This window comes from Poecilia reticulata, chromosome 16, assembly GCF_904066995.2.
Source record: "Poecilia reticulata chromosome 16, P_reticulata-male-v2, whole genome shotgun sequence".
NCBI lineage: Eukaryota > Metazoa > Chordata > Actinopteri > Cyprinodontiformes > Poeciliidae > Poecilia > Poecilia reticulata.
This window is the reverse complement of record NC_088845.1, coordinates 28,826,482-28,843,869: the sequence shown is the minus strand read 5'-3', so window position 1 is coordinate 28,843,869 and position 17,388 is coordinate 28,826,482. Positions and strand designations below refer to the sequence as shown.

The window sequence follows — 17,388 nt, the reverse complement described above, 5'->3', positions numbered from 1 at the left end:
AACCGGGCGGCATCGCAGCGAACCGAGCCGGGCCCCGCGCAGCGCGTCGTTTCACGGTTGCAACAGTAAGGGGTCCCAGTGGCGCAGATATAATTAAGACCTCTTCTTAATTACTTAATAAGCCTAATTAGTAACATTTCTGAGCCATAGATTTGGCTGCGAGAGCGATGAAAATCAGAGGAGTATTAAGTCTATTTGTTATTTCATTTAAATCCTAATGTTAATGAAATTAGCGCATTATGATACGACTGAAACAAACCACGCTGGGATTGACCAAAGGGGCTAACGCGGCCTTTTATGCTCCTGATAAGCTTCCAACTAAGAGGCACAAAAGGAGGAAAGGAAAACAGGAGGAAAACAAAAGCTACATTTCTGCCGGCAGATGACGTGGCAGATTCGGAGGCTCTCGCCGTTTCCGCTCGTCGTCGGGTTTTCTTTACCAGCTGTGAAGGCGAGGCGCGTGAATTCGAGAAACGTGAAGCCCACCAATCACGCGCTTGGGTTGCTGCTGCTGCTGCTGCTGCCGCATTCCCGGCCATTTAATTAGAAGTTGTTGGTACCACAGAAGGTGTCACCAACCTTTTCAGGCACCGAACAGATGGTGTCCCCCTTTCTTTTTTTTTTTTTCTTTTTTTTTGAGGTCCTGCCAATGCCCACTCTGTGGCTCCTGGGAAAATGACCTAACTCACAGGCAGCTGCTTAGTGCGGCTTGAGTGATTCTTTACAGCCGCTCATATTGGGGTGGATGAGTGGGGGGTGGTTGCAGGATGTACCACTGAAAACAAGGAGTGAGATGGCTATAGCATGTTTCCTGGGTAGCTGCAAAAAAAAAAAAAAGTATCTGTTTTGGTGGCCGTGTACCAGTTGTTTAAATCTGTGTTTTGGGGCAAAGACGAAGCAAAGGGCTCGACCCCTCGGAGATCTGGACCCCTCCGTGTGGTGGTCGCGTTTATGCCCACAGTTCCTTCACTCTGGGCAGATGGTGTGAATATCAACCGAGAAAGAAGCCGAGAAGGTCCGGCCGAACAAGAAGAAAAAAAAAGAAAAGAAACGTGAAAGGGGTTCCGCCACAGTTACAAAGAGGCCCCATGGAGAGGTGGGGGCGTGGGGTGTGCGCTAACAGATAAAAAGAAAAAGGGAGTAAGAGTTTGTGAGGGGGCAGTTGCAGTCGAGGAGCGAGAGTGGAAGGAGAAAACGGGAGAGCCGCGGGTTTGATATCCGAGGCGGGGGTCGTGGGAGTGAAGTGAGGGGAGGAGGTGGGGGGTTAACATGCTTCGTGCTGCGTGGACAGAAGATTGGCCGTCGCCCCGTTGTCAGCTTGGCTCAGCCTCCGTTCGACTACGCAGGAGGTGGAGAAAGAACAAGTTGAGAATTGGAAGGCTGTGATTTCTGACTAATTACTTGATCTGCGGCAGATTATGTGGGTTTGATTGAAAGTAACATTTTATGGCGCTACCACCGATCACTCGCATACTGAGGAGAAATTTTACAAACCTGTTTTTGGAACCACTCGACTGTTTTGTCCGACCCCACAGGCCGAAATCCGGATCTGCACACTTTTATAGTTAAAGGGCCGGTATTGTTTATTTTCCAGCCACATAGTGCCACTTTATAGTGTAATCAAATAACTGTTAACTTCAGTTATTATAAAAATGCTCTACATATCAAATTTGGCTTTGTAGTTTAATGTCTTGAAATTGGGCCTCTGTCTCTTTAAAAACTTCTACTCTTTCTGAAACTCCACCTTCAGGTAGTCATCACAACATCGGTCTTCTATTAACCCTTTAACAACATTTTTACCAGCGTTTCACTGAGAAGTAGCTCCTATAATGAACTCAGCAGATGTGCAGTTCCACCAGGTGTTTGCTAATTGCTGCTGGCTAGTCTGAAGGAGCTGAGTGGGGAAGTCAAGGGGAAGGGCTGCTCTGTTAGATGGAAGCTCAAAACTTTGGAAATTCCAACTCTGAGAGGAGCTTTGTCCTCAAAGGCGGGGCTAGGCCCCACCAGACGTTTTGGACAGTTGAATGGTTGCAATGGGAGATGAAAGGATTTATCAAACATAAATGAAAGAATTAAGGCAACGCTCAAAATATAGTTTTGGTGAGCGGAAAAATGTTCTAACAAGTCAATTTTACATAACACCGCCCCTGTAAGCTGACCCATAGGGTGCGCTCTTAATTCCAATTCCTGCCCTTTGATGTCGACGATGTGGCAGAAAAAGCCCCAGGAACTCCCTGAAAAGCGCCTCGGCTCAGTGGTGAGGCTCCATCGACGTGGCAGGAAACATAAAATCTGTCGTTTTCATCACGTTCCATCTTGGGTAAACTTGTGTCCTGCAGCTTTCTCTATTAGTTATCTGTTCATGCGGGTTTACGACCGTGGAGCAAGCCCGATCGATCAGCAGGAGCTGTGGGATTTAATGGGTGCAGCGCTCTCGCTTAAGGATACAGGCTCAGGAGTGTATATTTAATCACTAAAAGGGATGAGGGTGGCGAGCATCGGTCACCAGCAGTCTGTTATATGAGAAGTCAGGTATTGGTCCACCCCACGCTGTGAAATATCTGCTGGGGAAGAGTTATTATTGTTTCTGCAGCCAACAAAAATGATCTGAGACAGAGATCCAGACATACGGGTCAAAAGTGATTTCAACTCCAGATCCTTATCAAAAACCGAAATGTTCTCAATAGCAGCGATTTAGTAGTGTGTTACTTTTCACTTGTGAAGGTACATGGCTTCTAAAATAAATTTGAAAAATAAATTAACTTGGGAATCTTCACAGAACACCTGCATTCATCCTGAGATTAAATTATATTTCCATGGGTGGACTCTCTTTAATTGGTTGCACTGGATTTTATTATTTAGAGCATTGAGGTCAAATGGGTTGAATGCAAATGCACACCTTCTTTTGGCAGATTTTTATTTGTAAAATATTTTTTTTAAATGGGATATTGAGCATCTCAACATGTCATAAGGTTACTTCCTCATCAAAAACATACCTGGAGGTTCAGACCCCAGCCCTGTGGGGTGGGAAGGGTTACTCGCCCCACAGGTAACCCCTCCCCAGTGCCATCCCCACACAGCTCCTCCAGACTAGCGGCAGCAGCAATTAGTAAACACCTGGTTTAGCATAGTGAAGAGAGAGCTGAGTCAAAAAGCGAAGCTCTCGATTTACCGGTCGATCTACGTTCCCACCCTCATCTATGGTCATGAGCTTTGGGTCATGACCGAAAGAACGAGATCACGGGTACAAGCGGCCGAAATGGGTGGCTGGGCTCTCCCTTAGAGATAGGGTGAGAAGCTCAGTCATCCGGGAGGGACTCAGAGTAGAGCCGCTGCTCCTCCACGTCGAGAGGAGCCAGTTGAAGTGGCTCGGGCATCTGGTCAGGATGCCTCCTGGACGCCTCCCTGGTGAGGTGTTCCGGGCACGTCCCACCGGGAGAAGGCCTCGGGGAAGACCCAGGACACGCTGGAGGGACTATGTCCCTCGGCTGGCCTGGGAACGCCTTGGGATTCCCCAGGAGGAGCTGGAAGAAGTGGCTGGGGAGAGGGAAGTCTGAGCCTCCCTTCTGAAGCTGCTGCCCCTGCAACCTGACCACGGATAAGCGGAAGAAAATGGATGGATGGATGGATGGATGGATGGATGGATGGATGGATGGATGGATGGATGGATGGATGGATGGATGGATGGATGGATGGATGGATTGGATGGATGGATGGTTTAGCAAAACAATCTATTGTGTTTTTGCAATGGATTTTTTTGCTTTCTATTTTCCTGGTTTAATGGCATCAATATATAAAAATCCCCACAGCATAATGTTGCCACCACCATGTTTCACAGCAGGGTTTGTCCTCCCGTGCTTAGTGATCATAATCAAATATTTTAGCTTTTTCTTTTTGTTGTTGTGATTTTCTGGAGCTAACATGTGATTCCTGACCTTCTGAGCGCAGAGCCACATAAGGTGTGTGTGTGTGAGCTCATTCTACTCACCCCAGCCATCAAATCTTCCGTGACATCCTCAGCGGTGTGTGGAGAAACACATGAGGTGGGAGATAAGAAAAAATGTGCAAAATAATTTGTTGACTTCGTCTTTCGTGGCCACATAAAGTGAGAACAAATAAAAGTGCTGTGATCTAGCCCAGCGATCCGGCTTAATCAAATTCATTGTGACTCGTTTCATTAGTAGCAGCCCCCAACTCAGAATTCTTTTACGTGAAACTCAAAGAGTGTGACAAATATATATATACATATATAAAAAAGTGTGAATATACCTCCAGGTTCATCAAATGAATACGTAATTATATGACCGGCGCTGCATGTGAAACCTGAAATTCTCTGTTTACATTGCAGCGTCAGTGCCAGATTTCTCTTGTTTTAACTGTTTGTGACTGTGACAGATAAACTGATGGCTGCAATGATGAACGCTCCGAGCTGTAAAAGTGTTGTTTTCATATTTCACTTGAAATGCAGAAATATTGCCGTGTGAACCATCTTAAAGTTTCACTACATGCCAAAACAACACAAGCTACTCTCAGGTAGCTCCTTTATACCAGGGCTGCTCAAGTTTGGACTAGAAACTAGTCTGGGTAGAGTAGGATTTTGTATGTTTATAGTGTTTCAGGTGCATCCCTGCTCCTACACACCTGAATCAAATGAACAGTTCAGAGCTGGATGACTGCTGCTGAGAGAGTTCAGCTATTTGATCCCGGTCTGTTGGGGTAAGGATGCATCTAAAAGTTGCAGGACGGTAGCTCTGGAGGACTGAACTTGATCCCCCTTGCTTTGTACTGACCGGTACGTTAACAGAACCCCTCTTCTTCTGTTGTATCTCCTCCCTCTTTAATAAACCCCAAATGCCCTTGAACACTCACTCCAACCCTGCACACCAGTCTGCCTAATATTATTATGTCGGGACCTACATGCTACAAGTCATTGGTGGTGATAGCGCCTGATTAGATTGTGTCCATTGATTGGCCTGCGTGCTGTTCGGTCGGCGGCGGTGTGTGCCGCAGCTCCTCCTTAGATGCACTGACAGTCTGAGTCAGAGGAGATAGAGCCCCATGCAGGGCGACTGATTGAGTTATTGATCAGCGCTCATCTTCCTCCCCCCACCCCTCGTCCCAGGCTTTCCCTCCAAGAAACCCCTTCATCAGGATAATGAATTTCACTTATTGTAGATTAACGGCACAAGGTCTGAATGGGAATAATGGCGGAAATTAGCAGATTGTTAACCCCTGTGATTTAAAAAATAAAATAAAAGAGAGAAAGTGGGGAGAGAGAGAGGGAGGCAGGGAGGGGAGATGGAGACCGTTACTTGAGGATTGCTACTTCAGGGAAAGAGCATGAATGCGGCCGATTTGGCAGATTACGTGGGAGAAATTTCAGATTCTGATGTCGGAGTAGAATGAACGGCTAAACCCGAGTGATGATGAAGAGCGGAGGAGAGTTTCAAAGAAACGGCGAGTCTCTTGGAGATATAGGGCAAAGCGGGAAAATGAGAGAAGATTATTCCGAAGTGGTGATTAGCAGAGTGGAAATGAGCAGCATGATGGGCAGTGGTCACACAGTCACCAGGCAGAGGCGCAGCTTAAAGGTCGGCCATTGTGTCGCCAGCATCAAAATTGGGCTGGTAAAGAATGAATAATGAGGCTTGATTACGGTCAGTGAGATGGAACATTGCTTCGAATCAATCCTCCAGACAATTACAGGCAGCACAAACAGCAGCCCTCAGCCACGGCCCAGGCAGCAGGAAGCGATTGTGTCAGAGGACGACGTCTCCTTCATCAATAACTTGTTGCCTCGGCCGTGTTGTCCTCCTGCTTCTAACACGGCTCTGGTCTGATACTGAACATAAAACTATCAGGGTACGCAATGTAGGATTAAAACCACTTTGGGACTTTAATTACGCAACTAAGTGGTTCTTTTGCCGAGGTTGTACTGTTATACAATTTTTGGTTTTTATAAAACATAAATTGGATGCTCAAATATATAAACACAGTTTTCTAAGATGTTCTTGTTTGGGTTTTTTTTGTTTTTACCATGACAAACCACATACCTTTCCACGGAGCCCTCCAGGGGACATGGGAAAATTATTTTCTTTTGCTTTCCCTCGCAATAATATGCTTACTGCAATATTTGCTGGTCTACTTTGCATACAGTCACACCAGTGAAACTGGTGTTCCAGCAGACTCCAGTTGCTTTTATGAAAACCTTGAACCTTACTGGTTGCTGTGTCAGCAAAATTCAAATGACGTCATTCATGCATGACAGATGAATTTAAAAATGAGCCCAAATCCATTGACATCTTTCTTCTTACTGGAGTTAATATTGATGTTTTGGAGTGGTGCAGCCAAAGTCCTGACTGGAATCTGAAAGAGAATCTGTATAGGGGAGCTAAAGATTAGGGTGATGGAAGGAGGCCTGCCAACAAAGACTTGGAGAGGAATTATGAAAATATGAGAGGAGACAAGATGGCCAGACATTATAAGAAGGGCTTGATTGTTATTAGAATAAAGATTGAGCCATTCAGGAGGATATTAGAAATATTTGACTTGCAATTTTTAATAAAATGTAAACCCAATCCCTTCTGTTTTGTTATGTTTTGACAGAAACACAGATTCCAATTAGAAATAAACAGATGTAACTGTACTTTTCTGACCAGAGTTTGAATGCAAGTTTCCTGCATGTTATGCTACATCTCACACACTGACAGAGCATCCCTCCCACCTGTTGCAGGTACGGGTTTGGAGTGTTGGACGCAGGGCTGATGGTGCAGCATGCTGCGCTGTTCCAAGGAGCTGCTCCCCAGAGGAAATGCAAGCAAGAGGTCGCATTTAATCCTGCCAGGTACAGAAACTTCTTTGGAATTATTATTAGTAGTGGTATCAGTATTAGTAGTAGTATTATTGTTGTTGTTGTTGTTGTTGTTGTAGATCCTTCTCTGCTGGAGGCCAAGTGAGCATCGGCATCGAATCTGATGCCTGCCGAGGGAGAGCTGATGAAGTCAACACTTTGGAGCATGTGCAGGTATGCAGTCGAAAAATATCTTATCAACAGATTTAGTGTAAAAGGTGCAACTTTTTGTGCTGGAGTTCAATTTTACGCTACAGCCAAGTCAGTTCAGTTTTAAGGTGCAAGCAAGAACCCAACAGAAATGTTTGAAAACATGAAACTAAAATGTAACTTTTAACACCCACTACTGTCTAAACATTGTTCAGTCCCACCATGACGAGTGTCTGTTTGTGAAGTCATCTTTTTTTTTTTTGAAAGTATGATTTAGTTTGAAATTTCGATGAAACACTTGCATTGTTACCTTCATTTAATCATCCAAATTGTTGTTGTGCGTTTTGTTTGCTGCACACACTTGATTAATATTTAATTCTACCAATACGCTAAATCTTCAGTGGAGATTGAATCGTTTTAGGTGCGACTATAAGAGGTTATGTTTTCTTTTTTTTTACAGATTCAACAAATGGGATGTAAAAGTAAAATCGGTGAAGTTTAAAGGGCCAAGCGTATGGATTTTGTTCTCTTTGACAGTTTTCCCTTTATCTTACCTCTAAGCCTAGATAAGTTAACCCTGATGCAGCTTCTGTGAGAATGATATGGAAGATAAGATCAGATTGGTTTCAGTCTCTTCGTCCAAGTCTTGGCAAGAAGTGAAAATAAAGTTTGTTTTCCAACAATGGAAAACTTTTACTCTGAAGTAGAGAAAGGGACATTTGTCTATTTGACATGTCCTCACAGTGCTTTGTACTAGTATACGCCCCCTTCTTGAACTATTTTTTTGCATTTTGTCATCTTACAACTTATGTCTTAATACTTTGTAGATCCACTTTTCACTTCAATCTTTTGGGAAATGATTGCCAGCTTTTTGCACACATGCAATGAAACATCGCCATATTCGTCTTTTCCTATTAGCTGAAGTTTAGTCAACTAGATAGAGAGCGTCTGCAAACATCAATCTTAAACTATTGCCAAAGACTTTCAAGAGGTTTTAGTTCTGAATCCCAGCACATGACTGCTTTGATCAAAGCCATTCCATTGTGGCGTGGCTTTACTTTTCACTGGTGGAAAATGAAACACTGTCCCAGTCTGAACAGGATTTTTCCTTAAAACATGCAATACTACTGATGGTCTGCAAAATAAAATCATAACATACATAGAATAGACATGCAAGTTATGGATTAATAAGTTGATTGATCTTATTGATCGACTAACAATTAACTGATAAGTGGCCGTTTTCTTAAAAACCTGAATTTTCTCATTTCTCATTTCAGAGAGTCAGCCATCCTTCCTTGACATAAAGGGCTACATTTTTATAATAAAAAAGTCATTACATTTTAACATTATTTTATGTCAGCTCTATGAAATTCTGACTGCATAAACAGAAATTATTGTTCTTTCACATTACTAAACTTAAACATATTTATATGATATCCCAAAGCAGGAACCTCTTAGGTTGCTGAGTAGAAAAATAAAGATAAAAAGAATAAAATATGTGAAACACTTAGTCCCCCATGAACAGAGAAATACTCTTCCAGAAGTGCTCTATAAGTTGGATTAACTCATGACAAGCTTCAACGTCAACATTGCTTATTGGCATCATGTTTTCTTTTTCATCATGTTACATTTTTTTCTGTAATGCCCCTCCTCTTTTCTGTATTAAGTTGTATTTTTTTCCCCCTCAAATCAACTGAAGGTGCTTGTCAAGTATTTATATTTCAAAACAGAATGGCATAAGATGCATTTTGCATCCCACACTGGACGCTTTTTGGATGGTTTCACTTTCTCGTTCTGGTATACCCCTGCCATCTTTATTTCTGTATCATCTGGCTCTGCTTAAGGATGAAAACTACAGCATTAAAAGAGAAGGTCTGAGTGGCTCTTACTAATCGATTAGAACTCATTTTAATCTTATAAAAGCATTTATCACCAATGAATCATAAGTCAATCGTTTGCATCATATTTGTAACAAAACCTTTAAAAGTGCAAGAAGGTTTGGGATACTTTTGTAAGTTGCTGTGTGTCTCTGTTTGCCGTTGATGTCCGTGTTGTGCTACAGACGCTCCATGTTCCTGTTGCCCTTGAAAACATACAAGTCAAGTAGAATTAGTTTCCAATTTGAACTTCTGCAAGCAGCCAGGGAGGCTTGTCATACAAATAGTTTTCCAGTGTCTCTGCCATGCGCTGTATCTGAGAATAGAAAAGATAGAGGAGATTAAAAAAAAGAATCCAACTGTGATGTGTAATGTGTTGGCAGTGTCATTTGCAGAAAATGGCAAAACTGTGTTTTCTTGAGTACCGCCACATACATGCAAATGTGTTTATATTTGATTGTGACAGCAGGCATACGTGTCTGTTGGTGCACATTTGAGTTTGAGCGAGTTATCTGTGTTTGTGAGTTTGTGTTCTTGTGAAATAGCAGAGAGAGAGAGAGAGAGGAAGAGAGAGAGACAGGGAGTGTGTCAGCATGTAAATTGAAAAGGCTTCATCTTTGCGGCTCTGCTCCCTGGCAGAAAGCGTGGGTCAGGCCATCGCCGCGAGGTGTGATTGATGGACGTGTTGCCGTGGTAACATGCCGTAAACAGGAGCAGGCTGTCAGTCTTTTTGCAGCTTGGCGGCTTTCTCTGCGATGTGCCATTGTCACACCAGATGTGCTGCTTGTGATGAACAGGGACAGGGAGGGTGTTTACCGGGTGGTGGTAGAGTAGGGTGCGGGAGGATTTGGGGGGGGTGCAAGGCGGATGGGGGTTGGGGGGGAGGGGGGGAGTGCTTATCTAAATCATTTAGCTAATATTCCCCTCAGCTGTTTCTCTGCGCTTTCTCTACCTTTGCTTTTTTTTTCTTTCCTGCATCTCTTTGGGAGGGAGTGGAAAGGAGGGGGGGGATCATGGACAGATCATTGCCATGTCCATCTGTTCGGCACATTCAGGATGACAGACAGGAGCAGCTGGATCTGGATGTAAATTCACCGGCAGAGTGCATGGTGGCGCTTCGGTTTGGAGACTACATGGGCTGATCCATTTACAGATGCGTGTTTGTTAGAAACTGAAACGAAGAGGACTGAGATCCGGTTTACGCTCGCGTTAAACCACACAGGGATGAGATGATTAGCTTGTCCCGAGAGAGAAGTGGAAAATTGAACTGGACTTATTATGTGTATAGCTTCTGCTTGTCAAACATGTTTGGAAAATAAAAACGAAAAAAACTGTTTTGTATTTTACCTGTTTTGAGATGAAAAATCAGAAATGAGAGTAAATTATAAAGTACGACGTCCAACATGTTAAAGGGGCAGCGATGATTATGTAAAATCAACTTGTTGAGCTTTCCATCATGTTCTAATGTTGTTCTCTCAACAAAAACATAACTGGAGTGATGCCTTGATTATTTTATGCATGTTTGAGAAATCCTTTAATTTCCCATGGCAACCATTCAGCTGGTCAAAACACTCGAGGGGACCGAGCACCGCCTTCAAGGATGAAGCTCCTCCTCCGAGCTACAGTGTCCGATCTTTCGCCTAACAGAGGCCTCCTCCTCCTCTGCGACTCCCCCACTCAGCACCTTCAGACTAGCCAGCAGCAATTAGCAAACACCCGGTGGAACTGGTGATCTGCTGAACTTATTATACGAGCTGCTTCTCAGTGATAAAAACATTGTTAAAGGTTGCTAGGTGAGCCATGTTGTGATGACTTCCTGAAGGTGTAGTTTCAGAGAAAGTAGGAGATTTTAAAGAGCGAGAGACCCAGTTTCAAACATCTTAGCACTACGGCAGAAGTAGCATCTACAGACTTCCTTATCTGTATTGTTTGGGTTACAGCCAATCAGTGCCAAGGAAAATGATGATTGGCCATTGTGCAAATGCCAGCCAATGTCCAGTAGCGTTGTTCCAAAGTATTTCAGTTTCCAGACCTGCATTGTTTTTGGAATATTTTGGATATGTTCTGTAAAAAAATTGCAAATGTGAATTTGAATATATGTTGTACAGAAAAATTGAAAAATGGGTGAATCCATGATTACTGAGTCGCAAATTATCAAGAGCTCACTGCAAACTTCAAATATTTACTGATGCAAAACACAGATGTAGTAAATAAAAATGAGCATAACGTTTATAAGTAGTGGCCTTTGCTGGGAAACTTTGCTGGGACATCCTACAGCTACATGTATCATTTCTAAATAATGTCTCTATTCTCCACTTGTTCCTTGCTTCTCCTTCCAGGTGAGAATGAGTATTTCGGCGCTGTGTCGCGGCGACCTCTCCATAAGTCTGGAGTCTCCGGGCGGCACGGTGTCTCTGCTGCTGGACACCCGGCCCAACGACGCCTCGGCTGCAGGCCTGAAGAACTGGACCCTTATGACGTTGCACTGCTGGGGCGAGCAGCCGCGAGGTCTGTGGACCCTGAAGGTCAGAGAAAGCCTTTCCTCCTCTCAGCTCTACTGATTCATATGTTTACCACATCGTTTCTAGTTAGTTTTCAATGTCATTCAGCTGATGTCAGATGGTAAACGAAGATCAAAAACCACAATATTACTGCTGTTCGCTCTCAACCCTAATGCTGCCATTTTCATTATTTACCCAAATTGCACCTTTTTTCACATTCTGTGACATCACAACAACAAACTCCAGTACATTTTATTTGGATCTTACATGATAGACCACGTGGTTTCTCTATAAAGGCCAAAAAACGTGCAAACCAGAGAAAATGTTTTTTTTAATAAATACAGAAAAACTATTTTTTTGGGACAGTTTTTAGTTGTGTCTCCTCAATGCTAAACTAACAGGACAAGATTTTATTGAAACATACAAATAGGTCAGCCGTTTGTAGAAAAATGATCTGTAAATTATTGTCGATCCAACACACACAGAAGGATTTTTGGGTCGACTGATTCCTTCACAAAAGCCACAAACGTTCAGAGTTAAAGCTTCTGAACGTTTGTGGTTCTATTCACCACCAAATTAAGACGAATCCAGAAACCTTTTTAATGAATGAGAAATAATTGAAAAGGTTTTGCACAGCTGAATGGTTGCAATGAGAGATTAAAGGATTTCTCCAACATGCATGAAAGAATCATGGCAAAACTCCAGGTGTGTTTTTGATGAGGGAACGACATCATAACATGAAGTAAAGCTCATCTACATTAACCCTGCACAGAACCCTAAACATCACATTCCAGTTTGACAGAATGGTGGCGACAGGCAGCATCATGCTGGGGGAATGTTTTTCCACAGCATGAAGAGGGATGCTGGTTAGAGTTGATGGGAAGACGGGTGGAGCTGAAAGCTGGATGTTAGAGGATGTAAAATACTTGAGTCTGAGGTAGCAGAACAAAAATACATCCTTCTGCCAAATACCTGCTTGAATTAGATCAGAGCATCTTCATTCTAAAGTGATCCAGTCAAAGTTTTGACTTAAATTCCAATTGAGAGTCCTTATAGAAATGCTTGAAAATTGCTGCGTCAGGACAGGATGCTCTCCATCCAGACTGATCGAGAAGATTGGAAAAGACATAAAGACATCCTGCGTATTGTTTCCTGCTTCCTGTCTCTGTGGTGGTTAATTATACAAATCCCATTAAAATAAGCCAAAGTTTGTCGAGACCGGCATGATGTGTCTGACGTCTTCCTGGAATATCGTCTCTCATGATACAGAAATGAATTCCGACGCTTCACGCCGTCCTCTCCCGGTTGTTGCGGCGTACAGAAGTTTAAAAATAGCTCGGCTCAGCTTGCTTCAGTTCATTTTGCAATAGCAAAGTGAATCATCCTCTACTTTCATCTCCGAGCTTCAGCCAAGCATGGCAATCTTCATTTTCCTTCCCGCGCTCTTCTCTTCTCTTCTCTTCACTTCTCTTCTCTTCTCTTCCTCTTCTTTTTTTTTTCTTCTTCTTCTTTGGCTCTCATAGATGTGCTGATGTTTGATATGGAGGACGGAGCTAAAATGGAAAGGGAAATTAGGACTGGAAGGTTAAGTAACCTTGGCCGCGTTTGACAGACACAGTGCTGTCTGATTACAATCCGCTCTCACAGACGGCAGCACTGAGGTCATTTGCTGTATATATGTTGGTGGTGGTGTTGGTGGTTTACCGTGTAGAAATGTAATGCAAGTTTTGTGTGTGTGCAAATAGACGTCAGCGCTTGTAAACAGTTGGAGGTTGCTAAATAAAAAGCTGTGAAGATGAAAGACACCCACCTTCTGTCCTCCACCACCTACCTTTCCTGCAAACAAGCACGCAGACTCTTTCTCTCCGTCTCTTCCTGTCTGTCGCTGTATCTCGCCTCCGTCCTCCTGTAGATTTACTGTCCCCTCTGTGACCAATTACCAGCGCCTGGTATGTCGCGGGGATGGGAAGGAGGCGCTGACATTACGGGGGGTGGGGGGGAGAACGAGACGCTCATAAAACGAATTAACAGTCACATCTGATGGGCGGCAGGACTCTGGACACAGCATCCTGTACGCACAACTGACTCAGACCTGATCAGAGTCTGAAACGAATGAGAAATGAAACAATTTTTCCTAAACTGCATACTTAGTAATGTTAAAGTTACACTGGTTTTCATTAAAGAGGCAGTATTATGTCAGTTTGATGTTTTTAAGTCTTACATCATGTTATAATGTCGTTCTCTCATCAAAAACATACCTGGAGTGTTGTTGTTTGGATTCTTTCATGCATGTTTGAGAAATCCTTAAATCTTCCATGGCAACCATTCAGCTGTGCTAAAACCTGGGTGGACCTAGCTCCGCCTTCGTGGCGCAGCTCCTCTTTGGAGCTTCACTTTTCGAGCTTCCGCCTCACAAAGCAGCTCTCTTCTGCAACTCCCTAACTTCACTCCTTAAGACTAACCAGCAGCAATTAGCAAACACTTAGTGAAAGCGAACAGCTGCTGAGCTCATTACAGGAGCTACTTCTCAGTGCAACGCTGGTAAAGACGTTAAAGTGTTAATAGAGGAGCCATGTTGTGATGACTTCCTGAAGGCGGAGTTTCAGATAGAGCTTCTTAAAGAGACAGAGGCCCGATTTCAGGGTGTTAAATTACAAAGTCAGTTTTCTTATAAGTCATTTTGAATATATATATATATATATATATATATATATATATATATATATATATATATATATATATATATATATATATATATATATAGCATTTTATAACAACTGAAGATTTTAAAGTTACTTGACTGTACAAAAGAAATGGCAATATGCGCCTGGAAAAACACATAAAATACATTTTCTACTACAGCAAAAGAGTTAGATAAGCAGAAATGTAAATTAAATCTACAAGGACACCAGCCTGGTAAAATCCAGACCCTTGTTCTACTATTTGTTTCATACAGATGGTTTGCACTCATGGCTATTGAGAAGCGATTTCTTACTGGAAGCGTAGACTTTAGCCTATCGCTGACATTTGTCCATTACATTTGTAATGCAGCAGTTCAACGCTGTGAAGCTAATCTCAAAATGCCTGCGCTGTAAACAACCATCCTCCACGAGAGAAGGCCGAGCTAAACGAAGTGCCTAGTGTTAAGTCAATATTTGGAAATGTGACCAACATAGACTGAACAGCTTCATTCACTTCCTCCACTATCATTTTCTGTTGCTGACTGGCCCGGTTTAAATTCTCCCAGAGAAATCGGGCTTAGTCGGAGAAATCCCCAGCGGAGCAGAGGAGGGAGATGGGAATCTAGTGGAACTGAGTTGGAAGGCAATGGCCATAAAGACAGACATAAAGAGATTGCAAAGGTAATATAATAGTAGATGTAGAGAGTGAAGGGTAAACCATAAAACATGTGGCCAGGAATGAGACTTTAACTTGACTATCAGCTAGATTAAAATTTTGAAACTCAAGGGCGGCACAGAGTAGGCCTGGTAGGAGTGGGTTACTGGGTGGGGGCTAAAAGACAGGAAGGGGGTCTGAAAGAGTCTATATTGATTTGCCAAATGGTGGCAATTGTTAAAGAGCATAGTGGTTGTGTTGGAATAAAAAAAAGAGAGAGAGGGACTGAAGTGAAAGAAAACGAATGTTATGGCTCGAGGCTCATGACCTTCCAGCTCTGTGAAGGACACAGGACCGCGAGGCTGAAAATCCTCTCTGTGTCTCTTCTTATGCTGTCTGCTCTCCCCTGTGCCGCCTCTGCTGCCATCTGCAGCGCCTCGACTCTGCTCAGGGCTTTCACTGCTGATCACAGACAGGGTGGATGATTAAGCTTTCCTCCCAGGTGATTTCTAGAGGGAACCGCGACTAGTTAAACACGTTGGCCTAAACACGTTGGCATTTTCCTGTTAACCTAAACATTGTTGTTTTCGATACCTAAAATTTCATGATTACTTCAAACATTTTTGTCTCTATATTGGCTTTTTTGTTTTTGTCTGAGGAGGTAGCCATTTTTTTCACCTGCGCGATGCATGCCGGGCCAATGACTCGGGTAGGTTAACCAGTTTTAATTGTCACCCTCTAAAAACTTCCTTGTAAGTCAGTGGTTTCACTCAGGACACCATTGTCCTCACCACAGCTCTGGGGTTTTAAAGTGGACTACACAAAACCCGTGGATTGAGGCAAACTGCCTCAAAGTTTTCATGTGCATGAGGTATTTGTTGAAACAAACAGGCGAGGCCAGTTTCTAATCTACTGTTCACGATATTAGCTCCAGTTAGCAACATTAGCAGTTGCTAGCACAATTAGCAGTACACCATTAGAAGGATTGAAAACCAAACGTAGTAGCTAACACCATTAGCAGGAGCTAACGGCATTAGCAGTAGCTAAAACCTTTAGCAGTAGTTAAAACCATTTGCAGGTAGCTTACATTGTTAGAAACTTAGCTTATAGTGTTAGCAGGAGCTAAAACTATTAGCAATACCTAACATTATCAGTAGCTAACATTACTTTACTATTAGCAGTATCTGACAGAAACTAACACCGCTAGAAAGAGCTAACATCATTAACAGAAGCTAACTCAAAAAGGCTACGTTCACACAGAAGGTTTTGATGCTACATTAGAATTTTTAGCTGTTTACATCTGGAGAAGTCAGATAAAATGCAACATGACGTGCAGACTACAGGTGCTTCCAAAAATATTAGCTTATATAACCAGTTTAGCTCCATACATGGTAGTGGCACAGATCCAAACTGGGTCGTTCAGACTGCCGTGGAAAAGACAGATATGGTTTATCTTTTCTGGCCAGAGAAACTTCTTCCACTTCCTAAAGGCTGATTTCACTAAAACAAAAATAAAAATCGCAGCTGTTCTGCATGGTTTACTTCAGTTTCCTCACATAGTGTATAAACTCATACCACATGGCAATTTTCACCCCCTTTTTTTGTGACATCAGAAATATTTATTAATGGGAATTTATGTCCTGCAGCCACAAACTGGCAGAATATAACAAAAACTGTGTTATGAGAAGCCTCCAGAAGTTGAGGGGAAAAATCCGTCCATGTGTAATTCGGGTGGAGCGACCCTTTCTGCGTAATGCTTTAGCGCCTGCTCTAATTAGTAACTATGACTGGCAGCATATTTCTTTCCCTCTGCCGTGTAACACAATAGGTTTTCAGAGAAGAAGATGGAGGGGTGTCATTACTGTGCTCCACTTTCACAGAAAGCCGTTCTTCTAAACACACAAACACAGAAAAACACACCGAAATTATAAACACACATCCACAAGTCTCTCTTTCTTCCCACCAGGCTTTATGTTAACGTGCCCACAGGGAGTGTATTCCATTGTGTGCGTGTGCGTGTGCGTGCGTGTGCGTGTGCATGCGTGTGTGTGTGCGTGTGCGTGCGTGTGCGTGTGTGTGTGTCAGGAGGAGGGTGGCAGCAGTCTTTGAGTCTCCAGATCCCGGGGGACTTGGAGACTTAGTCGACTAGTGGTGCTGTTGGAATATAATGGCAATATTTAGCCTGAGGCGATGTGGACGCACACGCAAACACACAAACAGACACACTCACTCGCTGGCTGGCTGGCTGGCTGGTACTGACTGACTGTTCGTATATTTACCGTCAGCTTCTTAGGGAGTCGCTCCCCGCTTGTCTGCCCAGCAGATTGCACAAACCAAACATGCACAGTGAGCAAGTGATAAAAGAATAACCTGCAGATAATGTATTAATTATGCTTTTCAGCTGATGCACACAGCCTGTGGGAAAACATTATTAGCCAGCTTCTTCCACACCTGGAAGTGATGGATAAGGAGCGGCTTGTTTTATCATACAGCATACTTATTAGCAAAAATGATCAATATTTAGTCTCTGTAGCAAGATGAATGTACCAAATCGCTGCTTAGGGGCTCTTTTTTTTCTTCATCTGAGAAAAATTAATTTGTCAATATCCGGTGTCATGGTAATTATTTAATTTTCTTTAAGGAGATATTAGTTGGAGTAAAGGGAAATGGTTTC

The 17,388-nt window shown here is 43.0% G+C and overlaps 1 protein-coding gene across 5 annotated transcripts in view; it reads left to right on the top strand.

Annotated features, from left to right (window-relative positions):
• The window catches only part of LOC103478225 (furin-like protease kpc-1), a 209,099-nt gene that overhangs the window by 165,592 nt on the left and 26,119 nt on the right, over positions 1 to 17,388 (top strand). For all 5 annotated transcript variants that reach the window (XM_081597298.1, XM_081597297.1, XM_081597296.1 and 2 more), the window contains 3 exons: positions 6,734 to 6,844; positions 6,931 to 7,024; positions 11,217 to 11,402. In XM_081597298.1, coding sequence (XP_081453424.1) covers positions 6,734 to 6,844; positions 6,931 to 7,024; positions 11,217 to 11,402 — 391 coding nt within the window. The remainder of the gene's footprint in view (positions 1 to 6,733; positions 6,845 to 6,930; positions 7,025 to 11,216; positions 11,403 to 17,388) is intronic.